Below are 27,150 nucleotides of genomic sequence, written 5' to 3' on the forward strand. Positions count from 1 at the left end.
AATTATTCACACAATGTCTTTGTAAGTATTTAAAAGATAACGTGATGACAAAAGCAGGTGCTGTGAATTTGTCTAGCACAAACAATTTCTAACTCATTTAATTCCTTCCCTTAACATAGTAGTAGTCATATCGAGGAAGTGAGAAACAGTTGATCAAATATAATTTAATTATACTAAGATTTTTCACTCATAAACCTAAGTTTCTTATCAAGCAAACTAGTGAGAAATTATTGAAATTGTATTGTAGGAGGCAAGCGTAACCAGTGGAAAGGTGCATTCCAAGATACAACAGTTTTTGCATTCTTATGCCTGTATTTTGTTAGAAACCTCATAAAAATGAGGAAATTGGAAATAAAGCATTTCTGAAGCACAGAAAAAAAAGTGTCCGAGCTCCCAGACCTTTCCCTGCGTACATGTAACTGAAAAAAAATCTGCTCAGCAACAGTGTGCTGCTACAAAAGTAATGCCTCCAATTTTATTATGTTGGCCCACATTGTCAGAGGCCGATGCTCACGATATGGCACTAGAGGTTGAACTTTCCCAACAACACTCCATTACGAATGTGGTGAAAATGCAGAGCTAATGCTGGTGACTACACTGAAAAAATAGTGCTCCATAGTGAAAACGTGCCGCAGTATGCTCTTTTGTATCTCTTGTAGTTTCCATGGAAATAAATCGGAGGCATCACTTTTGCAGAGACCTATGTACCTCCAAGAAGCACACTGGTTAAGTTTTTTAACTGGATAACAGTAGGAACTGTCAATAGCTACTCTAATAACACACAAAGCAAAAGAGAAAAACTCCTTCCCTGTTGTTCCTCTGTACTGCCTACAGGATTAAAAAACTTTTGTTTCACAAACAGTAAAATATGCATTATTTCACATTAGTTGCTACTACCGTACTTTTGATAGAGTACTTTTTTACAAATGATGTATAAAAAATCCTCAAGTTTATTTTTAGAAAGAATTTTGTCTCCACAGAAGCACACTTCTCTTTAGAAACAATACAGTCTTTCCAGTAAATATGTTTACATGTTTGTGTTCTACTGCTATCTCAATCTCACTGCTAACTACTCGAGAAAATAACAATTGTCCCTGTAAAGCCATCTTGAATGACTCCAGAGGTTTTGAATGCTTTGAATGTTGTTAAGCGTACAACATCAAATTTGGAGCTCTGTGTCTAATCCATGTCATTTGTGTAGACAAAGGTTGTGGTAATATCCAGTTAGAAAACTTCACAGCTTAAATATCCTATTTTCTGACAAGGAAACACTGTTTCAACAGTATCATCCAGTATTTATACAAGGGAAACAACAAAAGCACATACTCAGAAATAAACATCCCTTCAGTTTAGGGTTTAAATGAATAACCTTAATAAACAAGAAAACAAAGATGCATGTGTAACTACTAATCCTTTACACAATTTTTGTTCTAGAAACGAGTACTATATTTTAGTTTCAAGGCATCACGTAGATGACATTAAATAACTCCTTAGACCTTCCCAAGTATCTTTCATAAATATCAGATGACTACCTACAGTAAGCAGCATTTTATAAGACAAAACGATCCTCTAGCATTGAAGCAGCTAAGTCAACTGGTTGCATAATGCAGAAAATTCCTGACAGCTGTCTCTCCAACAATCAATTTCCTATGTACATTGTTTTATATATATTTACAGTTGAATAAATTTTAAACTAGGAAAGAATCCCATAAAACAGAAATTAAAGGCATTTAACAAATTAGACATCAGGTCATTTAGCACAAATCTGAATTCTTCACCTTTTTGTTATTTGATTGGGTTTTATGTACTCCAACTGAATTTCTGTACTGAATTTCACATTCAGGTATGAAAATAAAAATTGTGTATTTTCGGCTTGAGGTTTTTATCATCTTTGAGTGTTGCTTCTTTATGTCCTTGCACACACTTCCACACACAGCATCATTTACAACAATAAATCATCACAAACAACAGGGACCTCAGTGTCATGAGAAAAGCAACATGAGAAGAAAAATTAAAAGGCCACTATCAATTAGTATGTGAACACTATAAGCTATATACACTTTTATTTTCCTTTTGGACTGAAATTCATTGCCTTAAGATATTAAATTTCATTCCAGCCTTATCCTCCTCACCTGACTATAATTTGCTGTCTTGTGGGTAGTGTTAGTTGCACAACACAGATACGAAGTTTCAGTACTTACTTGCTCGGAGGATGTTCTCCTTGCTGCTGCACCTAGACTGGACCTGCAGAGAGAGCACAGAGCCTATGAGCTACAGAAGTCAACAAGAATGCAAAATACAGAGAAAAAATGGGCAAGCTCCTGGGATCTAAGACAGAGGCTCTACATATTCTCTGCAGCATTTGTCCCTGCTCTACAGGAAATAAATATATTTAAGCACAAGTGTACTAGCTGATGATCAGAATCTAATGTAGGCAATTTAAACTTTCCCTCCAAGAAAAACCCAAGATGGCGTAAGGACAGATTAATAGAGCAAACTCAAAGAACACAGCGAATAAAATTATTTGTTAAGCTCCAGTTTTAAAAGAAGAATCCACATTTTTATATACAATTGCCATTACAATAATTCTGAATCTATGTCCTCTGTTTTATGATTAGACAAAAACTATTATTGCCTAGTGTTAAAATTCCATTATGGATAATGTACAGGTAATTTATAGAATTAAACTGATTCTGAAAATATTCAATAATCCTTCTTCAAATTGCACAGACAGCTCACAGTTGTATAGACAGCTCCTGTTTGGAGCCAGATAAATTTACTTCATTGTTTCTGTTCAGTTAAAAGAAATGTTACATTTAGTATGAATTTCACAGTGCAATTCTACTTTAAAACACCATAATGTGAGAATGACAACTGGTTTCTCAATAAATCCCCTCCCTGAATGCTTACTGCCACTGTGCTATTCCAGATAGGAATGACTGACTGCAGTGAAATTGGCGGATTCACACTGGTCTTATATTCTATTAACACGGGATATTTAGAGCTCCATCTGGTTACCATACAGATTTTTAAAAATATGTTTTTGAAGAGTATCAGTCCTGTAAACACAACACAGTTTGAACTTTACTGAAATGTCAGCTCTTGTTAATTTTCAAGTTTGGAAAGATCCCACTCTATATACTAATGCTGCGTGCAAGTTTTTAAACAGACTAATTTGAGCAGCAACCTGCCTTATGACAGGCCAGCTGACTGGGCTGTTGAGACCTGAACAAGGAGATCTTCTCATGGACAAACCCCTGGCTGCACACAGGCTAACACAAACTTCACAAACAAAACACTAAGAGTATGAACTGAATCCTTCTTGTTTTCACTTTAGTGACGGCTGCATTTCTGGGAGGCTAAATTTCTGGGAGGAATAGTAAGCAAAACTAAGTACAAATAGTAAAAGAAGCGGAATAGCACAGGTGACACTTGAGGGTGCAATTTTCCTTGCCAAACTTTTATATTTGCTGAAAAATGAAGGAATGGATCCAGATTATTTTTAGACTACAGTTAGAATTTGTAGGTAAAGAAAACTTGTTCTGAATGTGAATAGGTATGGTCTGACAGTTAATGAGGGATGATACACACTCAGCCCCTAAAAGACTGTCTTCATAAAGAAACAGCCATTTAAGGCTGAAAAGAGCTGTGCCCCATTTCTAAACCTCTTTCTTCTGTTCCACAGCAGCTTGCCCCAAATGTGTATTCACATAAAAAATCAGATTCTACAGCGCAACACAATCTATTTATTATAATGGAATAACTTATGGAAAGTAATGTTGCAACTTAGAGTGGATTATGGTGTCCTTTCCTGAAAAAAACTGTTGTCTAAAAAAAACCACAACAAATCAAAACCAAAACCTCCCTCCTTCCCACCAAAAATACTACACAAGAAAACTGCAAACAAAAAATCAATGATGCCCAAATTTGGCCCAGAGTTGTTTTATCAAATTTCAAAGGTATGAAATGATCTCTCATTGGAAGAAGTAAATATTTATCTGTAATTTACCAAAGGACAATTCTGGACCAAAAGGATGGTATTATGATCGGACAGAAAGCACAACAGAGAGAGGCACAGAGTGAGAGAGAGAAAAAGATAAGCAGGATGGGACGTGGCAAGCCAAAAGACAGTGTATGCCAAAGAAGACATAGGCCTATATGTGTAAGACTACTGTATAGAATGGAAGAGGCTCTCTTATTTCTCACTGCAAACCATATGAAAAGAGAAAACGAGGAATGTGCCTGCTGCAAAATAACCAAGCAATTCAGCAAACTGCGGAACAAAACTCAGTGAGATAACGTAGTCCTAAAGAAAAAAAGGCATAAAAACAAAAATACAAAACACAAACTTTGAAACGATCTACTAAAATAAACTAAGTAAAATATGTGATCCAAAGGACACAGATTAAAGCTACTAGAGAAGGAGGAAAAATGTTAGCAGACAAAGACAGTGCTAAAGAAGTAAAATGGAAGTCAAGAGAGAGTCTTCAACAAAGTGGAGGAACAGAAGGAGCCCAAACCCATAGCGCAAAGCAATGTTTGCGAATGGAAAACAGCTCCTTTGAGCAGTAATAGTTACTCTCGAGTTGTAGCCTCTATTCCTCCTGAGTTCATCTTTAAGCCCTTCCAACCTATAGTGGAGCTAGTGTATGGACAAAAACAAGAGATTTATAATGAACAGAGCAGCTGAGATTTGCAGATCAAATCTTCTAATATAAAATACGTGCTGACAAAGTTTTGCTCTTACAGTGTCCAAATGACAACGGTAACAACAGACAGCTGGCTTCACACAGCTGCCTACAGGTCATTTTTTTAAATTCTGTGCACACAGAGGACTTCAGTGACAAATTTAAATTAACTTTTTTATTTCTTACAACCGACCTAAAGTTTGCATTTTATCACTCACCTGATGGGCAACTCATGCAGTATGAGAAATTATTTGCTTCCCACAAATTTTAAAAGCAGCTGTGGAAGAGGAATCCATGACAATAAAATAAAAGGCTTGACCAGCTAGACTTGGTTGTTTCCCAACCTATGCTCACAGCTGCAGAATACAAACCATGTTTTAACACAACTGACATCAAAATTATTAATATTTGCTTGTTTAATATGAACTTCACATCGATATCCTAAACGCTATTTTAAAATAAAACTGCAGTGAAATATGGTTTTGAATAAAATGCACAAGTTTTTTAACACACAGAGTTTTAGCTGTAATGGATCTTTGTATCAGTGGGGTTATATGCTTTAAGTGCCTTTTATAATACTCATTATTTGTTTTAATATTTCATCTGTGACATTTACAAAAGAAAACTATTATTTTCACATCTATTGCAAAGTGAAGAACCCATAACACACTGCACATAGTACCATGACTGAGTGGGGCAAGTGATCAGTAATAGTTATCTACTGTAATTACTCTCATTGACAGGCAGTTACAGAAATAACATGCTGTGGCTGTCTCTCCTTACACAGGGAAACTGTAGCTTTATTGTTTATCCATTCTACCACCCCTGGGCTCACAGTGTAAGGTGACAGAAGATACAACAGGCTGTCATTCAGCTCCATTCCCCTGCGTAGTTCAGGCAGAATGTAACAAAACCTAAAACAGTCAACTCACATTACTTCTTAACTTTTTTTTTTTTTTAAAAGCAAGTTGAAAATTGGATTTTATGTTCTTCAAGATATAATTTTATCATGCCAGAATGTAGAGTAAGCCTTCTCCCACAAGCTGAGGCATTAAATAGAACATGAAGAAAAGTACTCAAAACTAAATTAAGGGAATGGTAAAATAAAGAAACCTGCTGACAATTTCTATCAATCACAATTGGTCTGAAAAAGGAAATTAATGACTGCACTAAATTGGATTTATATAAGTCTATGTGGTATGTTTTACTGCAAACAAAAGTAAAAAAAAAAAAAAGTAACAAGAAAAACAGAAAAAGACACAAAGAAAAGTTTATGCTACAAGTGAAAATCTCGAGAGAAAAATAATAAAAAACCAAAAAACAAAAAAATCCTTTAACACTTTACCATGATTATAAGGAACGGTGAGATAAATTACTTACCTTTTATAAGTCATAACAAGTTTAGCACAGAGTTTTAAAGTCAGCTCTTCATTATGGGAGGTACAATTAGAAGCCGTTGGTTATAATAAAACAGATTGCTACACAAAGATGAAGAGTTTCCAGCCCAATATGAAAAGCTAACTCTTACGTGAGTACATTTCAACTCAGTTGTACAACACGAAGAACAGTTCAGAACAATGACACCAAAACATGATTTATCACCAAAAAAAAAGAGTCCATTTCTCAGTATACAGAGACTGTAGGAGGCTAACCCATCACCTTCATCTTTTATGGGAGAGCATACTGCTCTGCTTTTAAGAAAGCATGCAGAATGTGGAACCACCAGCAGAAACCCAAGCATACACAGACACAGAGGACCAAGATACAGGAAAGATAATGATTTTGCCAAGCTGTAATGAAGGAAGCAGAATATAAAAAGCACAGCGGCAGTTAACGCTTTAGAAGCTCTGTTCCTCTAACAGTCTCATAAATGCCAGACTCGTTTGAGAGGTGCTGCACACACCATAAGTGAGCTGGTGTATAACTCATGTAATCTCTATGTGAAACCTCGGTAGTAATATGAAGACACTTTACTCTGTGGGACGTGGCTGCTTTTTCTAAGTGCGATTTACCTAAGAGGTAGAAAAAGTGACTGGCACTGAATAACCTTCAGTACAGAACACTACTGTTTCACATCAATGTTACTTCAAGTTCATATTACTAAACATTTAAGTGGCAAGAAATATCTTCTTGCCATACACGCTGCAGTGGCTAAATCCTCTATCCCCCTGATAACAGCAAATATTAATCATTAAGATAGTTTTAAAAAGGAGAACTGTTGGTGGTGATTTCCTCTCTAAAATTTAGACATGAGCAACGTTGTAGTCCACAAGTGGAGTTACTCATTCAGTCACTTGGAAGATATAAGCAAAAAACTTTTGAAGGCAAAATCACTTCAGAAGCAGATTTTTGCTGCTTAATAAGTGTTATGCTTAGTGGCCTAGACAATAAAGAAAGTCACCTTCAAACCTGGACTATGCCTTCCTACCTCCAAATTCTTTTATCTGAGTTTTTTTTCCTAGTCTCCCACCTTTTTACATAAAGATTTATTTGATTTTTATCCTTGTTCTGCAGTAGACTGTAAGCATGTGACATTTTATGGTCAGATTAGTGTTCACACTAACCACTTTTCAAACAGGACAGTGGAAGTGGATTGATGAACGCACTACAAAAACAAGAGGGTTGCATTGGTTCCTTTCACTGGAGCAGTAATAAAAGAGACATTATCCAATATTTGAAACAAAATAAGATCAAAATGCAAAAGACAGACTTCTGGGATGCAAATACAATAATGACTATACATTTTCCCTCGCTTGGAACTGGCCTTGTTCTGAAGAAGCAAAATGAAAAGATTTCGTACTTAAAAGAGGATTCAAACAAAATCTTACACATCAATTAAAACTACAAGTGAGAAATCTCCCCAGATGATAGAAAAGAAAGAACTCTGATACCTACAGCAAAAAAGGAAACAAAATAGTAAACTGCTGGTCAAGAAAGCAAACGGGAAAGCAAACTTGCTACTGCAAACTGACAGCATAGACTTGATTAATAGCTGAAAATAAAAAGAGGCAAAGAAAAAAGAATATGTTATTTCTTCATAGTAGTTTTTATAATTTACATTTAGAATCACAGAATAATAGAATGGTTTAGGTTGGAAGGGACCTTTAAGATCATCTAGTTCATTTATATGAAGAAAAAAATAAGAGCTGGATTTTATGTTTTTAAGGGCACAAGACACCAAATGGATACGTTATATGAACAACACTGGAGACAGAAAGCAAGTTTTTTGCCATTTTAAGGACTGCTTAGGGCTCATTCAAATCATGCTGTTTCTGTTCAGGGAAGCAACAACAAGCAGTACACGCAAATCTGAAGAGAACATGCATCTTACATAAGCTAAGGCCCATTTTAAATCAAGACATAAAAATTAATGTCAAATACTTTGTGCCTAAGTTCTAATGTACATTCCTAAACTGTGCTAACAGAATCCATGCGGGACGTGTAAGGCACAAAAAACTCCAGCAGCACAATACTTCATTAAAACAAAAATCTTACTACTTGTATCACTGACTGATCTTTATTTGCTTGAAGGAAAATCCTGAGAAATACCCGAATGTCCTGGAAATATTATGCAGTTTGAGAAGTAGATTGTGTAAATAAAGGCAGAGTGAACAAATTTTATTTCCAAAGAGATATAAGAGGAGGAGATTCCTGCTGCCCTTCACCCTTACTACAGAAATGGGAATTATTTGTGTAGCATATTGAACATCATTAAAAGAATATGTGTTTTTAGTGAAAAGAATTATGAAAATTTAACCAATGTGACAGAGACCCTCTGTATTTGCTCCCAATTTTTCTCCATCTTTTATTCCTCATCTTTTCAGGGCAGTACTAGAAAAGGAATGACTTGGCAACCTGACAGCTCTATTTTCTCTGTCAGCTAAAAATGATACTAACTGCTTGGCTTACACATGTACTTGCTACTAAAAACAATTCTTGTTTAAAAGCATTAGTATGAGACAAGGAGAAATTTTTAAAGTTTAACTTAATTGTTGTGTATTTGTGTGAATACATACATATGCAGGTTTTTATATTTTTAAACTCTTACTGGCTTTATGTTGAATATGAATTAATAGTAGGCCAAATGGGAATAATAATTTATAGCATTATCTTTCATGTGTAACTCTGTACATAGATAACCTGCATTTGTTAAAGAACATTTGCTGGTAAAACAAGAAGAATACTTCCCTTGAATTCCTTTCTTTGAAATACCTTACTGGGAGCTTTGAGAATCTTGTATACTGTGAAATTGTCCTGCTACCTTTCAGTCTTATTTTGGTACAGTCTCATATCCTGCCAATTTGACTTATAAAACAGCCACAGAAGTGAGTGTTAGATGTCTGAGTTACATTCTGCCTAACTGGTGTTAAGACTCTTTCAACTTCTTGCTCATTCCAGTTCAACTGTCTTTTTAAGCTACTGTCAATCACATGAGCTAAAAATACAGAAGTGATATATAAAATTCTTGTCCTCAAGCACACTATAAATTATTCCCTAACCCTTGACATACAATAACAAGATTGACATTTTAAAATAAGTTTCGTTTCTATTAGAAGATTTTTCTTTTAAATGAAATTTCAACTGTCTTCGCGCTTCTCTTCCCTGATCCTGCAACAGCCAATTCCAATGCACCATAAAAACAACCCAATTTTCAAATTACTCCAAACACAGTAACTATTTTTCTTGAATGGTGTAAACATCAAAGTGATTTTGTGAGTTCTAAAACAATTTTTTTGTTCAAACATGACCAAATAGCATCAGTAAGTTAAACACTTAGCAGTTATGAAATACTACCTCAATATTATGACTGCAGCCCTTATTTTTCTTTGGACTTGTAGGTATTATGATTCAATTATAATTACTTTCTGTAGCACTTCTGCATAAGACATGATAAGGCTATTCCATTGTAATCTCCCTGTTCAAAACGTGGTTTCATGTGTTACTTATTAAACACTATCCAAACTGTCCTGAATGGAGAATTACTGAAGACTTTCTCTGGTGTGCTTTGTTCTAAAATAATAAACTTCCCTATACACATGAAGAAATTTATTTTTATAAAATCTCTGTGAGGCTGAGGGATAATTTTACTCTACAAACACAAAACTGAGACACAGAGACATCTAGACTAAATTTAACTTGACATGCCTACAGCTGGATTTATTTCAGAATGCAAAGCCCCTGAGCTGCTATTTATTTCAACTGCACTGAGAGTGCTCAATATATGTAAAAATCCTTCGGTACGTGTTTCATGAAGGACACAGAGAAAATGAGTAACTCTAAAAATGATTTAAGAAGGTTTGCCAGCATAAAACTCAAAGTTTGCATGAATACGGAGACAGAGAATGCAATAAAATCTTCCTTGGTACCCACTCAGAGCTTTCCGATACAGCCCCATGCTTTCTCTTCCAACAGCCAACTGTATCACCTGAACTGAAAGGAGGAGAATTGCACTCCTCATTCATCCCATCTGCTACATTTGGGATGCACAATTCAGTTTTAATATCAAGATACTGTCAATATCTAAAAATGTGTTGGTAGTGAAGGGACAAGGTCTGTTTGGAACTTTGATTTTCTGCTGTGTTTCCACCTGGTCCAAGGCCTGTGGACCTTGACCCTTTTGATCCAAGGTCTTTGGGATTAAAAAAAGCATAATTTCTCTGAATTTCAAAGGATTTTGAATCAAACGTGCAATTTCTAAAAACTCATAAGACCTGTGTTTGATGTTTACAGTCCAGCTTCCTGAAGCTGACTACTAAAGTAACATCCTTTCCATTTCTGTTAGAAAAAAAAATGAACACATGAACAGCAACAATAAAATTAAAACACTGATATGCTTTAAAAGCCACCAGTCAATGAATTTTGGGGTCTGGAGTCCACAAGAAGGGCATCAACCATTTTCTTTTGTTCTTACAGCATCTCTAGAATTATATTTCAGCTTCTCCACTGGTGTTCAAAAGCAATTTTTTTTGGACATTTTTCTTACCATTCTACAATGAATGGTTGAACAACACTTTTAATTCTATGAGCTGGAGCAAAGTATTTCCCCACATGACTCTATACTAATAAAAATGTTCTTGGCACAGACATAGTTTAAGACTGTAAAGATGCTTTTTGGCTTTCAAAGAACATTAAAACATTACCAACATATGATGTTGAATTTAATGACATGGTTTTTAAAATTTGCGACACAAAATGTTTGTATGCAATTATATTCATATCCAGCAACTACAAATGGGAAATGCTTTTTAGGAAATCACTTTTAAATTTCAATAAGCAGCCATTTAGCATCATATGTGATAAAGAAATAAAATTTGCCTTACAAAGAAAGCATATTTCCCACAGTTATGTAAAAGAACATGATGGTTTTTTAGCACAAATTAATTCATGTTTATGATGTTGCTTAAGTTTACCATTTTTATTTGTGTTGGGAGCATCAAATTTGAAGTGTTTTGGGTATAAGAGGAAGAACCAATAAAAAAAAGATGAGATGATGAAAATCTTATGTATGATGTATGCAGCTATCAGACAAAACCTCAGACTTCCACATCTTCAAATATAAAAAAAATACCGTTCTTTTAAATTAAGATTCAAACTAAGGAGATGTAAGCAAAACAAAACTTCAGTCTGTGAATTTATCTTCTGAGCAACAAATTACCAGTGCAGCAACCTCAGTGAAGAGCTATGTTCCTGGCATGTCTGATCAAGCAGAAACACTCTCTGTACTCCTCTGAGAAGAATCCTTAAAATGAAATCAGAATCTTCATGGATGAATAACTTGATTTCAGAGAGTTCATAAGCCATGGAAAGGGGATGGGAAAAGAGGAAATGCTGCTCAGAGAACTGTCAAACACAAGTTAGAAATTTTTTTTGAATGCAATCAGAAATATGAAATCACTGGGAACCAGATCTGCATTTTGGATTTTGCTTTGAGCCACGAAAGCTCAAAAGGATAAGATTCTTTTGGTGCTGTCTCAAATTTAGCAGTCCAGATTGAAAGGTCCAGCACCACACAATCATCTGCCTCTCCCCTGCCACTGTGTGCCTGGCACATAGGGCTGAGAACAGAACATTTATTGGGCTGGGCTTCCAGCAGCACAGAATCTTGAAAACTGGTAGAAGAAATAGGGATATGGCAACACTGTGAATGACGACACTTCTTCCCTCCAGCTCTTACATTAAAAGCGATATGTTAATTAGGCTTGGCAAAAACTTGTTTCCAGGTTACAAAACTGTATTTGTTAAAAAAGAAAAATATGGGAATAACGTAGGGAGCACTTATGGGAATCCACCAACATTTAAGCTATACATTACTGACAATGTTGTACATATCCAAATCCATTTCCATGTATTAAAAACAGATGTTGTCCACTAGAGACACATATATATTGGATCACACTTACAGCATTTACATCAGTGGATTCTCCTGAAGTCAAAACAGCAATGTAATAGAAGCTACAATCCACTCTGATTTGATTATGTAGGCTAATTTTCCAGAAATTCTCTTACTGAAGCTGACTTCAAAGAGCTGGAGCTGTTGGGAGCTGAACCAAGAGAGCAGCTGCAATGAGAGCCACTACTAGTCTAACAGAACAAATGAATGACTAGCTTCTGAAACAAGCATTTAAGTGGTAAGCATGCAAATAAATGGTAAGCATGCAAATAAATGGTAAGCATTCTATTCTGTTCTGGCGAGCTGCCTGCATCTGAATTGTTTTTAAAAATACGGTATTCATAGCTCTCTGACTTGACCTAACTTGATTTCACATTTCTGCATAAGGTGGGAAGGGGAAAAATTCACAAATGGAAATTTAACAATGAAACAGAAACACTTGCCTTTTACTGAAAAAACAAGCAAAGAATTCAATTCAAAGTTCAAGAGGAAAAGGATGGAAATTATTTATGAATAACTTGATTTTCATAATACAGAGATGTATAGAATATTTTATTCAGTTTCTTAGTGCCTATACTTCCTAACTGACACTTGAATTTTATGCATTCTCCCTTTGACAAATGCAGAGCGAACAAGCATTTTACCAGAACAAAAATAAACCAAAAAAATTAAAAATTTGATAGACTGAATAGGTAAGTTTTAAAGCAATATCTTTAATAGGAAATACATCTTTCAAAAGACCAGTTTTTAACCACTGTTCTGAATGTTAGACAGTTCTCTTTGTAAAGGAACCTATTGCTTGGAGTGAATTTAGAACAACGGAGCAAGTGCAAATCTTCTATAAGAAGGATATTTTTTTCACAGAAATCACAAGGTAAGTACTTGCACAGTGAAGCTGTAAGATTTAAGTAAAACCTTGCCACTATTTTGAATGTAGAAATTACTGGTGGTTCTAATCTAAGATGCAGTACAGTGGATGAACAAACATATTGCTTTTAAAGCGCAGCTACAAATAAGGGAGCAGGCTTTTTAATTAAATTGATTAATTAAATGAATTCTTTTGTAAATATCTAAGACGGCATTAATTGAAATTACTCATTTATACCTTGGTAATTGCTGTAATGGACTTCTTGATGCAATGCGAAGTTTTCCTATACCTTCACACCTCAGCTGTCACAAATGTACTCCTCTATATAACATCTAGTTCTCATAGCAAGAATGATTCTCTGTTCTCGTTTGGCAAAAAGAATGCTATATAAGATATTTGTGCTTTAAAAGAATGAAGACAAAAGCAGTACAGCTGTTTTCAATGGACAAGAATATTAGATCACTGGCTTTTCTAAAAGTTTTGCATTTTAATGTTTCCTGAGGAAGCCAGGTTTCTTTAAAACTCAGAATTCTACTCCATTTGTTTTTTCTTAAGGCCAGAGGAAAGTACTACTATCAGCAAAGCAAAAAGGAACAGAAAAAAACACCATAATTTAAAAAATATCAAATACCAAATAGAAAGCTTTGAACTCTTGTTCACGTCTGAAAGAGAAATACTTACAAATTCTAATCTTATTTAAAACTCACCATTCCATTAGCAACTCACATTCCATTAGCAAAAATATAATACAGAAAAAGAGGACTGGATTGTAGCAGTATAATTGCACAAAACCCCAAAGGATTAGCGCATCCTTACTGGCTCTGCTATGTTCATTTCTGAGCTGCAGATATTACAGAGACATAAAGGCATATTTTATCTACATGACAATTTTTCTCTTTTCCAAGCTGAAGATCTTGTCAAAGAATGCTACTAAGAACTCTATGGAGTTCATGAAGCAATGGAATAGGCAACCCAATTTAATGAAGCAGTTTTTCTTCAATGCATTAGTATTTTTATTTTAGAATCCAGTTCTCTCTCTTCTAGGTTTCTGTTTGAAAGCAGAGAATGGAGAGGGACTGGTTATATTTACTTCACTTTGTCTCCCCTACCCAGGATATAGTCTTAATTGCTAAAGAACAATCTGTGTTTATGTCATGAGAGTAATCTTATGGTAAAGAAAATAAAGGCACAGCTCCACTCTTTGGGGTCATGACCTTCCACATCCTGAAACACTTAAATTATGTCACCCTGTGACTGTAGTTGCTACCTGAAGTGAAAAAATCACCAATTTTCTGATAAAAATTCACTTAATAATAATAATAATAATAATAATAATAGTATTATCTCCAGTGGATATAAAGATCAAAAAAGAAAAAGCAAACAAATAAATTACTTTTCCAGAAATTGCTATGCATTGCTATCTTTGTTTGTAAATTCACTATTTGTCTGATACATTTACTTCACAGAAGTGGAAGTTAATTGATACAGAAAATATGAACTTTGAGTTGCTCTTGTCAAGTCTGTTTAGTATACGCTTAAAATAAAGTATAAGACAAGGGCATAAACACTGAATACAAAACCAACCTAATAAAGTAACCAATAACAAAACCATATAATTTACTTACTATAACCGAAAGCCTAAAGACCATCTATGACATTTCAATTGCATTTTTATTTCTTAGAACTATTTCATATTTTTCTTCCTGTTATTCTAACAATTTTCAAAAACAGCGTGAGAAACAGAATTTTATTGACCTGAAATGTGAGTGTCAGACATTTTGGGTGGATATTCATTTAGAATTTTCCTTTCAATTAGGGTATATTCATAATTATATCAAAAAAGCAACAAACTGTTATTTAAGCATTCTATGGTGCCTATGAATTGAATGGAGACCTTTTCAGTTATTTGACAATTGCACAGTTAACTATTGTAGATAAATGTATTCTTCTGAACTTTTTATCTGCCAAATTGCTGCTGGAAATCTGTAGTTTCCAGAATAAATTAACTCAAAAATATTATTAATTAGTTATCAATTCAGGGAGAATTACTATTGAAAAATGAATAAGAAAACCAATCCAAAAGAAGGACTAAAAGTATAAGGAGTCGTAACATTCTTAAACCAGCACAAAGAAGCTGGCATACAACCTCGGTGCAAGAGAGCCAGAAAAGCCTTCTAGATGTGCTGGATGCAGAATTTGCATCTGGGCAGCAAACTTGAAGTGCTGGCCTTATCACACACACCTTATGGTTGCGCTTGAATCTGACTGCCAAAAGTAGCCTCCACTGCTCTTAAGATAAAAATGGTATCTCCATCAAACCTATAATGCAGTGCAGCATATAAATATTTTGTGCAAATATTAAAATAGATATTTAGAATCCTCTACCTAAAACTGAATTCTAGATTCTGTGATGGTGGTTAATGCCTGAAAGTCAGAAGTGCAGTTCCCAGTCTAGTAGCACTGCCTTCTTTACAATGGAGCCTAATTAGAAAGGAATAGACTCTCATCTGTCTTTAGCTGGAGAGAACAAAACTCAGTTATTTACAGAGTTGTGCAGTCTATGCTGTATAGAATACTCTGATCTAGAAACTTAAGAATCTTCCCGCAGTCTTTGCATGGACTTCTAAAGTTGTGAACTCAACAGATAAACTACGTATTGCAGGAAACAGAATCTCCTCTTCTCTGAATACTTTGAGTACTTAATTCCGTGTATTGGTGCCTTTGTTCTTGTATTACCAAGTAAGATACAGAAATCTCTGTTGTTTAATTAACAATGATTTGAATACAATTGAATCCCATTAATCATTATACAGTCAATACACGTTCCAAAACTATTTTTCTGGAAATAATTTTATAACTTGTATGGAGAGAGAATAACTTGTTGGAGAGACAAATAACATAAAAATTTGCTGATCTTTTGTAACACAAGCCATTCAATAAGCCTAAATAAAACAGATAGTGTCCCCTTCGCAAATCATTCTTTTTTTCTTATTATTTTTCTTTTTTTTTCTCTCTTTTTAAGAGAAAAAAGGGGATAGCTCTTCAATAGCATTTCACTGCCACTCTACTTTCAACCAACAGATCAATAGGTTTCCTTCATCAAGCTTTTAGCCAAACACACAGCACATGCAGAAGCCAAAGGAGCGGGAGAGAAAGAAAGAGAGAGATTGATGCTGGTAATAAAAAGTCTGAGATACAAATAAATATAAAAAATGGGGCTACCGCATTGTAGTACCTATGTGTAATTTCATAAATCCGCCGGCTACAGACCTTCTGGGACTGGTCAGTCAGTTTTACATTTTTACGAACAGTATTTTTAAGAAAGAAGCTGAACTCCAAGTACATCTAAAAATGTAGGTAACACTGATCTGATCTAATTCACTTCTTAAGTGAACTCCTGGTATTTAAATAAAATACATTGTGTTTTGTAACAACTGGATAAGGAGTAAGTTAGAGATACATAATACGCATATTACACTGTACAACTGCTAATTTGGCACCGTTCCTAATTAATACTTCCACTTTTAGAAGGATCATTTAAGTACAACTGGTAACACAAAAATTACCAGCATGAAGCTAACTGATTTTCGGGAAAGGAGGGAAAAACTATTGCATCTTGTGAACTTCAAAGGGAATATGAATTATACCATTACACAATTTGAGAGCATTAAAGCTCTACTTCTCTTGCAAAATCAGAATCTCTTTTTAAAGAAATTCACTTTGCCTTGATTAACTAAAATCAGAGACAACAACGCATTCTATTTAAGTGGAATTGTTAAGGTTCTTACTGAGAGTAAGGAGGTGGTTAGTACTACTCTTCTGTAACGTCTAGAGTTCGGCAAAGCGTGGAAAACTTTATGTTACTAAAGGTAGGCATAAATTTTTAAAAAACCTTTCTGTCCATTCCTTTCAAATTAACATCAGTTGATCACATCCACAGTTTTCCAGTGTAAAAAAGAACCAGTATAAAAAGATGCTTTTCTAATTATTGGGCTCTGAGATGAAAAATGGCTTTTACAAGGATATTTCAGTGAAGAAAATCAGGGTGCAAATTCTACCTCAAATTCTTCACAGATCCCAACTTCGTCTTTTGATGGAAGATCTTCTATTTCTTCAATTAAAGATCTTGTAAGTAACAGCATAACAAATTCCCTCATAGTAAAACTTACTTTCCTTTTTGGCTACCTCAGTTCTAGAATTACCAGTGCATCCAATTCCAGAGCTTTTCTCAAAAACTAGAACTACAAGCAAATTTCTTAAGATGAATCTACGACGTCTCTTTCAGAAAAACAGATTGTCTTGCCTTCTTATATCTTCAAGTAGCTACATCTGTAAGAGATCTTCAGCTTCAACCAATTTGTTTTTATGGATCTGTGATCAGCTCTAACAGACTGTTCCAAAATGCATACGGTGTTATTTTGCCACCAGATAAGAATATATTCATGTTTTCTTGCACCTTCAACTTAAAAGAAGGCAGTTGATGTCTTACTCATGTGTTTTATAAGCATGAACTGATCAGCTGGAAATTTAACTGCATCGCAAGATCTACTGCACTGCCAGATTGTTTTTTAGATATTCATATCTTCCCTTTAAATAGAATATAAAGAATGAATTGCTTGTCATTCTCACAGTACCACCTTGATACTTCAGCTAGCAGACTCCATATTACAAATCACAGAAGATTTGCTTTGTGAACAGCGTTCACTAAGCTTTTGTACACCTTATATTACAATTCCCTTTTTCAGTTGAGGCAGAATTGAACTATTCCAAAATGACTAATCAGTAATGCAGTCTAACAGCTTTGGAGAAGGCAAAATAGTTTGTGGGATCTGATCAAGCAGGACAGCTAACACATACTGACCAGCACTAAAGAAAATGCGTTGGCTTGGATTTCAGAGGCCTGCCTTCAGAGCCGAAAAGGACAAATGGCTTTGAAGCTGCAGGCAAAGCAAGAACACAGTTTCTCTGGAAGTGGCTCATTTCCTGCATTATCTCAGTGTATGCTGACCAGTATGGCAGTAGAGCTATCAGAATGGGAATCTTCAGAAACAAAGCAACATCAAGCTTTTTTTTTTTTAATTCATACTGATTCATTCAGAAGAATGACTGGTCAGGTGGAGTTGATAGTTGTCTTGTATCTGTAAGCACTAAATTTCATTTCTTGCTCCCTGCGTTGCTACATGTGAATAGCATTAATATATTCCACATTGCTGTTTTGATGTTAATCATGATCAAAAAGCAAGGCTTTCATTGAAAATGTTAATGAGGCTCAAATTGCTGAATATGTATCGGGTGCTTTTAAGAACCGATATTTGATCTCCTTAAAACAGTTTGTCTGCTGTTGAAGCCAGACTGCAATAATTTGTCTACTAAAGAAAAAACATTAAGCATCTTTCTTCTTAAAAACTTAATATTTTGTCTGGTCATTCACTGAAACTAGAAAACAACTTTTTAATAATAAGGATAAAGGTTATTACTAGGAGTTACTGCTTGAGAAGTCAGATCTGTAGAGAACAGAATAAATCAGATGTGTATCAGCAAGGTACTGCTTACACACAGCTTATCTTGATTAGGATGCACTCCTGCTCAGGAGTAGGTGAGCTCCTTTTTGTAAGATACCCATCAACAGAACATTAATATCAGGTCCTGAACTTGTCCAACAGTATGAGTTAGGGTGAACCGTACTCTTTTTAAGAGATCTTGTCAACTTTAATGGACTCTTTTAAAATACAAAATGAATGAACTCCATGTGTTCAGGATTACTTTAATATTACTGAAAACCTCAAGTCAACCTTTTTTGATACTCATCCACTATTCACTTATAAGTTGAAGCCGAATCCTTACAGAGTTGGTCACAGCACTAATTTGACAATATTTTATAAATTCTGACTTCATCCTATGATTAGTATCTTTCCCTTGAAAAGGAGTGAAAAGCCAGTCTTAGATAATCTCTATATTTTTTCATCCTAACTACAATTAGATGCTTCTTTTAAAATCTTGCTAAGTTGGTCTATGCCTTTTATTACAGAAGGCTATAGTGAAGTTGATATGGAAGCTTTTAGAAGACGTGCATTTTGAGAAGGCAGTGGACGAAGACAGAGTTTTTGGAAACAATACACTTCAGATACTTCCAGGCAATCTACATTTAGACAAATAACTAACTATATTATAATGGTCATTTCTACAGAGCCCCTCCACTTTCATTGCTCCTTGCGGTCTGGACATCTGTAAGACTATTATGAAAGCATTATCATTTTAATGTAAGAGATAAATAAGGATGCTTTAATTATATCATTTCTGTTTGTATGCTGTGTATTAGTTGCCTAGCTTGACTATATATCATGGTGGTCCCAGACTGGTACAGTGATTTTAAAACCACGCTGAACATGGCTGCAGGTTGATCATGCAATTTCTGCCCCCGCAAGCTGATTTTTCCCCACTTGTGCACAGTGCAATGCAAAAAAAGAAAAACTAAATAAAACCAAAGAAGTGTGATGGCAGAGCAGGTCGACTGTGTGAGAGAACACGTGCAAAGTATACCTCAGAAACACTATAGGTGGATGAGCACGAAGGGAGCCGAGCCTGGTTGTGCAGTGGGGAAAAGAAAACATTGTTAAAAAAGAAATGGTGGCACAGTCAGGGTCTTAGAAGGTTTTCTGTATAGGTGGTTCCAGCACTGAGATAGTAGCAGAGGGTTCATTAAATTTCTGTGACCAGCTATTTCAGAAACTCCAAATTTATGCCTTTTAAGGTGGAAGCTTCTTAAAAGGAAAAAAATAAAAGATTCTGCATTTATGAAATAATTAAGCCTAAAGAAGAATCTGAATTGTCTCTCTCCTCCATCTAATTCATAACGTGAAGAGAAAGCTATCCTTTGGACAGCAAGGTATTCTAAAATGAAGCTTTATCAGCCTCTTCCATTTGACACCATTGGTTTTATTCCAACTCTACAAAGGAGAAATGTGAAAATATGAGAGACCTTTTTCTTCCCTGTATTCCTCTACATTTTTACTTGCTCAGAATGAGATCTTTGGCAATAGGGGTTTTTCTTCAACCTCAGTCCCACAAAAAACCAGAATAAATTGCAAAGCTAAATGATTAACTGTCAGATATAGGTCAGCAGAAATCTGCAGATTATGTCTCTTCAGCAATATTAACACTTGCGACTCTTGAGGGACAGCACTTCCTGTCAAAAGCTTTCCACACAGACACAAGGAAAGTGGAAAGACTACAATCAGTTTAACTGATTGCTTTGGGAATGCTTTGCTTATACAAAATATTCATTTTTCAATACCAATAACTCACTTCTAGATCAGAAATAAATTTTAAAAAGCATCCAATTTATGGATTTATTTTACTAAGGTAAGATTTTTCTTTTTCCTTAACTTTTGTTAGATTAATGGTCTGATCACAATTAGCTGTGAGCACTAAAACAAGCTAATAAATGAAATTGAAAAAGACACGATCCTACAAATGCATTAAAAATCTCCTCTTGATTTTTTTCAAAGGTAAAAAAAAAGAATTATCAGAAGTTCCTGAAAACCTTTCTTAGACTTCAACAAAACTGCTATTTGTGCAGCACTTCAGGTACATTTACAGTAAACAACCCAGCAAGAACTTTCACAGAAATTGCTGACTTGAGTATTACCACCGACTTGAGTAATGCTATTGAGTATTATTATTGACTGAGAAGAGAAAAATAACATTCGTAAAAAGTCAGCCATGAACATTTTTCAATCTCAAATGTGTATTCCATAATTCTTCACTGAAATGTAAAATACCACTTTCAGGAAAATTTCACATTCACAGCAGTCCTCATTACATGCTTTATCTACAGTTGTTCCTCCTTCAGTGACTGTTTTTTAGTTCTCTCACTGCAAATATTTTTGGTCCTTTCCAGTATTCTGTACATATTTCATTTGCTCTGACTAGACAGTATTACTAATGAAATGAGTGACTTTGACATCTTAAACGTCTGTACGTTCTCAGAGCTTTCTTCACTTGTTCTTTTTTTAAATTTTTTTAAATCAAAATATGGTATCGTGAGATGGTTTTGGGGATTAAGTGACAACTAGAAAATTACTTCAGAAAAAACAAACAAAGAAACAAAAACCGAGAAGAAAAAGAGAACCCCTTTCAAACAAATACAAAATCTGTTTCTAGACACTGAGAGCTTCCTAGGAAATGTAAGGTACACTTTTGCTAAGAACAGGGGCTCTGCTGTTCACCTAAGATTTTTGGAAGATTCCCTAAGCAAGATTCTCATCAGTAATGTCCACCCATTGATCCCTTGTTTTGTCTTACAATAGCATGGCAAAAGAAAATCCCTTAGTCTCAGTTTTGAAGGTGAGGATTCAAAGAATGCAGTAACAGCAAGAAAGAACACAGCACCATTTTTTAAGTATCAGCAACTAAATAAAAGAAACCAGCAATGATATGAGCTATAGAATTACTATTTTTTTTTAATTTGGAAGAATTTGGCTAATTTTACCTATTCCTCACACTAATTTAAAAGGAGCATGCAAAGTACTTTCCTACATTTCTTATTTTCTTTTGGACATTTACTATGTGGACGCTGCTATTAGTCTGTGATCTAATTAATCATGTTTTAATTAATATCTATTTAAATCTTAACATTTAACTTAGATCTTATTTCTCTTAATATTTAATCACTTCAAATCATTCCTTTCTTTCTTGGTTCCAGTTTAATAGAGGCGAATTGTAATTTGAGCTGCAAATATCTAAGCTAAGGGGGACAGAATTAATGCCAGTCACAGAAATTCCCCTGCTGTGATAATTACTTTTAAAAGAGCTATGCTCATGTACACCAACTGAGAATCCGGTTCAAAGGCTGCAAGAGCAATCTGTTATTTGTCTGAAGGCCTTGACTCAGATCTTTAATAATTGAATATTATGACCTGGAACAAAAGCCCCATAAATGCAATTCTTCATCATGATCAAAGAAGGCAGGTACTTAAAGTAAGAACAAAAGTAAGTAAAGTAAGTAAAGTAAGAACAAAACATGCAGTAAATTGTATATTTTGTGAGACACAATTCTGAGAAATGATGACCCAGGTTTCACTAAATATCATCTATGGACAAAATTTGGCTCCTGCTGTGAATTCTGAGAGCATTTTTCATGGTCAAAAACAGAATCTTTGATTTGGAAAGATGATGGTCAAGAATCTGCATTTAGATTTAGATTTATTTTTTTCCTGATTGGATTTCCATAATGTATTTCTCCAGAATTAAAACCTGGATTTAAAATATGAGGGCTGTCCTGAAAATAGTGCTTCCTATTTTACGATGTTGGCCCACATCATCAGAGGTGGATGTCAGTGGTATGGCAGTAGAAGTTTATCTTTCCCACCAATATTCTGTTACGTTTTGTTGCCATGTGACAGAACACTAACTTTTCTAAACAATGCCTAAGTTCAGCTTCAAACACGGGTCTCTGGGAGGTTCAAAGGTTCAACTGGAACAGCCAAAGGTTAGGTGAATGAAGAACTCGAAATGGAAAGGCAATTCAGGTAACCTTTATGCAAATATTTATGAACTAGTGCTGATATTGGTAGTTTTACAAAATTATAAGCCCTCAAACCCTCAAAACTGCTTAATTAACTCAAATTTTCATGCAAGTATTCAGTTCAACATTATTTTAAGTACCTGGCTGTCTTTTTGTACTTCTGGTGGAATATGGGATATTTCTAAATATTTCCAATGACCTATGCCTTTGAAGTGGGAAAATTCTTTGCAATTCATTCTGAAACAAAGGTTCCACCTTAACAGCATATAGTAATGTGCAACAGCATTCAATTTTCATCTGTGTGCTGGCCATCAGATACTATATGTTCCCTCTCCCACACAATTTAATACATTTGCTACCTTGTAGGGTAAACTTTCCTAGGACTTCCATCTAAACCCCTTTCCAAAACCACTATGAAAGACATGAAAAATAATCATTATCATGAAGTATTAACAGGTCTCTCATTTTCCTTCCAACTGTCCGCTGTTTACTAAGGACTTCCTTATTATTGACCAGTCATTTGTATACTGCCTTTTAAAATGCTGACTTATTTAAAATACCCATTGAACAACATGAATCACAATGGCAGTGAAAAAGCAATAGATTTTAATTATATGTTATTATACTTGCAATGTATCCAATTTAAATTTTAAGAAACTTAAAGGGCATAAGCAGAATGTATGGAAAATATCTTAGCTCATGATCTCACTTCCTTAATAACACTATGTAGGGTATTGCTACGTAATAACAGATAAAACGGCACAAAGGAAGAAGACAATTTAATGTCAATTAGTTCTCATAATAACTATAGTTGACATGGTCACAGTTTCTCATCCGAAACATTTTTCAATGTGACATTCTATGGGATAAAGCGTGATTATAACAACATTTTTATAGTACATCATTTCATGGCTTTTTTTTTTTCTTGGCTTTACATTTATTCACTAGTACTAAATCATAAATTTAAGAATGACAATTGCTCTGTTTGATTAACACTAAGAAATTTAGCATGTAACCAAACCTGAAATATCACTCTTTATTCTCTCAAAAACGTGATTCCTAAAGAACTGTCAGAGACAACATACAGTGCTTTCACAAAATTTACTTTGTGGAATGCTGCAATATGTTAGCAGCTTGGTTTCCCTGTATTTGAACTGCAAAAGATTACAAGCCCAGGGATTTCAATTTGACAACAGGCGGAGATCAACTTTATGTCAGATACATAGCTGGTATGCAAAGTCATCCAGAAGGGATAGAAATTACCAAATTATTATCATTATCGAAATCATCTGTTGCTGTATAACCATAGTGGATTATGCATTAGAATGGTAATGCTGACAATAACGACAACAGTCATAGCGTATGGAAGACACAAACGGGACATGAATCTGAAGAAACTTCTAACAATTGTCACTGGATGGATGTTCAAAGAAATAAGTGGCTTTTGACATCTTTTACATCTGTTATGCTCATAACTGTCCCTTTTTTTCTGATTTTCCTTGTACATCAAATTATGCGGCTTAAACTTTGTCTTCCATAAAATTAATTGCTGAAAGGCTGATCTTCATGTGTGAGGTGAAACGCCTGTCAACAGGGTACTTATTGCCTACACTGTCATGCTGGATTTGGCTCAGATTTTTAAAGATTCTGTGAAAAATGGTTAACCTTACAGGGGTGTCATTACTGTTAGGAGAGATCCCAATTCTCTTTCATGTTACTTCATTTATTAAAGAAGAAATGCAACAAATAAGATGTATGAAACATTAGTTTTTGTATTAGGGGAGTCTAAATAAAGTAATAAAACAACCAAATTTGTGTAGCCTGCATTCGACCAAATATTAACATATTTTGCAGGATGATGTAGGGACTCCAAAAAAATCAGAGGCAAATATGAGCATATATACTTCTGATTTACCTAAGTGCATCTAAGACTATCAATCACAGGCAGAAGACACCATTCTCCTATAACTAAGGGCATCTGTTTTATTTATTACTAAGCCTAATATTCAGGAAACATTAATTTCAGTTTTGGAAAGGGAATTTTTAACTGGTGTTAAAGGCAAGCAGACTGATTAGCACTCATCAAAATGCAGTAGTATATTCTGTCAATTAAGGTTTCTCAAACACATTAAAAATGAAATCCCAGCTAGAAAAGAAAGAAAACACAAAGGGAGAAAGAGAGAGAAAGGCAAAAGATGGGCATGAGAGGACAAACCAATCAGATTTAGTGTTACCAGCCAGCGGAAGTTTTAAAAAAACAGATCACCGAGTGAAATCGTACATTTGCTCGGAGAGAGCATCCTTTGACATTGCCTTCTAGGTGATCTCTGAGCTCCTCCAGCTTTCGATGGAGCTACATGTAAACATCAGAAAATGAATTGAAAAAGCAACCTGTTCTCTGGTCATGTTTTTTTCCTTTTCTTTTTCTTTTGTTCCTTGTTTTAAAATCATAGGATAACACATTTCTCACTGCCTCTGGCAAAATATTTCAAGACATCAAAGCGATTTCAACAACAGAGACACGCAAGCTCGATAAACTTCAAAACTGGAAATAAGATATTTTTGCTTCATTAGAATGGATCTTTTTTCAGCACAAGAAAAACACTGAAAAAAAATCAAGGGACTGATTGTTCTAAAGCATCTAGATCTCTGCTACACTGATTATTTGCTTGTTTATTGTTAAGGCAGTGTTCTAGAATGTATTTTCATCTCAAAGGAGCATACATTCACATTTTGGATTCCCAGTTAGGATATCCAACTTTATGGACATTTATGTAAGATTTTGTGTCAGAATACATATTTTGAGCAGTAAAATTAAATCCTGAGCAGTCAGGTACAGAAATAAGAATCCTGAAGTAGGTATCAATAAACATTCATAAAACAGGAGGTGAATCTCATCCCTTATGAGTTACATTTTTTGCATATGTATACACATTATGCATGTAAAAGTGTATGCGATGACCCAGTAAGATGAACAGGTCGCAGTAAGAACATACACAAATCTCAGCACAGAAACTGTCACTGTCTTGTCTTTTCCCCTGTGTGCATTCAGTGGTACTGAACGTCCACGAGTGAAGCAGTGCCTCATTCACAGAGGGCTCTTCTCACACTGTAACAAAAACTTCTTCCCAAAACACAGGATGAAAAGATAAAGCCTCACAGACAGTGAGGAATGCTACAGATGCAGCTAGGTATCACTTGTATAACAAAGAGCAACTGGCTTCCTTGCGATACTGAGATCAATTTAAATGGTGTCATTACTGGAAAGAGGTGCATAATTAATCCTTCCCCTCCCCTTCTTTATGCTCAGTGAAATAACATTTTCACAAAGAGCAGCAGTAGAGCAGTGTTAGAGAACAGAGAGGATGGCTTGTCCTGGAACAAAGGCAGTACACACGCATACAAGAACAAAACAAAAGATCAAAAAACAAGGCAGGAGAGGCAAAGAGAGTGCAGAAGAAAAATGAATTAGTTAGCGCTTTAGAAAGTGCTAAAAGGAGATAAAGTGGAAAAAAGGTGGAAAATTGGGTGGCTGAAAGAGGCAACAGTTGAGATGGAATCTTAACAGAATGGCCTGGACTGCATGTGATCAGCATCCTGGTACAAATTATGCTCTGTGTCTTAAATCATTTATTAAAGTGTAACACTATACATGGGTAGGTAATAATTTAGATATCTGCTTGATAAGTGCTCTAAAGTTTTGAGTCTGTTTATGCAAACAAAAGGGCAGAAAAGGGGACTAATTATTTAGAAAAACAGTGGCTCCATTCTTATTAGTCTCACATGAATCTCTCTCACTTCCTCTTTATCTGCTCTGTTTCTTTCTGATTTAAAGGCTAGATATGGATGAAATATTCAACTTTCTTATAATGGTCTTTTGCAGAATTTAAATGCAAGAAGTGCAAGCACTATAAAAGTTATATTATGTTTTAGATGGGAAGCAGTAGTCTGAAGATGAGTAAGTCACTTCTCTATGTAACAGGCAGTTAAGTGACAAACAATGCACATCAGAGAAGTGGTTTAATCATGATCATCAAATTATAGGCACTTCAAGAAAGTCGATGTTTTGTATTTCAAGACATTCAAAGCTTACTATTTGGCCTTCAAGGTTGTTCTATATGTAGCACAGAAACAAACAAAATGTGACCCAACAGCAATAAGAGTATTGAAATAAAAATGATGAGATGGTGAGAAATGGAAAAGCCCCTTCCCTCCCTCCCCTCACCTCCCCCTTGAAAAGGAAAAATGTAGGCTATAGAAGAAAATTTGCAAAATAAATGTTAGAAACATATTTACTTTGAGGGATCCAACTCTACTAGCAACTCCTTTGCTTTCATCCGGCCGTCTAATTTGCTACAATGGAGGAAGATGGGTAAAAAAGACAGAAGAATAAAGAAAAAGTGAACTTAAAAAAATTTCCACACAATCAGTTAGCAGTACATGCAAGACATCAATTTGACTCTCTGAGACATCTCTAGAGGACAAAGACACAGACTCTAATTTCTGAAATAAATGGTGATTTATCATGTCATTTTAACCTTCCCTTGTTGAACTTTTTTCTCATTATATTACCAACCTGGCATATATTCTGCATGCTAAATTCATTATTATTTCTGAATGAATACATGTTACTTATCTGATCTGTATACAGAGAATAATGAAGTCCTAAAATTCTACC

The 27,150-nt window shown here is 34.9% G+C and overlaps 1 protein-coding gene across 13 annotated transcripts in view; it reads right to left on the reverse strand.

Moving 5' to 3' along the window:
* The window catches only part of GPHN (gephyrin), a 261,257-nt gene that overhangs the window by 48,843 nt on the left and 185,264 nt on the right, over positions 1–27,150 (reverse strand). For 6 of the 13 annotated variants that reach the window (XM_052695198.1, XM_052695195.1, XM_052695192.1 and 3 more), the window contains 3 exons: positions 26,769–26,825; positions 19,487–19,528; positions 2,202–2,244 (listed from right to left, as the gene is read on the reverse strand). In XM_052695198.1, coding sequence (XP_052551158.1) covers positions 2,202–2,244; positions 19,487–19,528; positions 26,769–26,825 — 142 coding nt within the window. The remainder of the gene's footprint in view (positions 1–2,201; positions 2,245–19,486; positions 19,529–26,768; positions 26,826–27,150) is intronic. The other 7 variants (XM_052695201.1, XM_052695193.1, XM_052695202.1 and 4 more) reach the window with 2 other exon arrangements.

This window comes from Tympanuchus pallidicinctus, unplaced genomic scaffold (assembly GCF_026119805.1).
Source record: "Tympanuchus pallidicinctus isolate F22 unplaced genomic scaffold, pur_lepc_1.0 scaffold3, whole genome shotgun sequence".
Taxonomy (NCBI): Eukaryota; Metazoa; Chordata; class Aves; order Galliformes; family Phasianidae; genus Tympanuchus; species Tympanuchus pallidicinctus.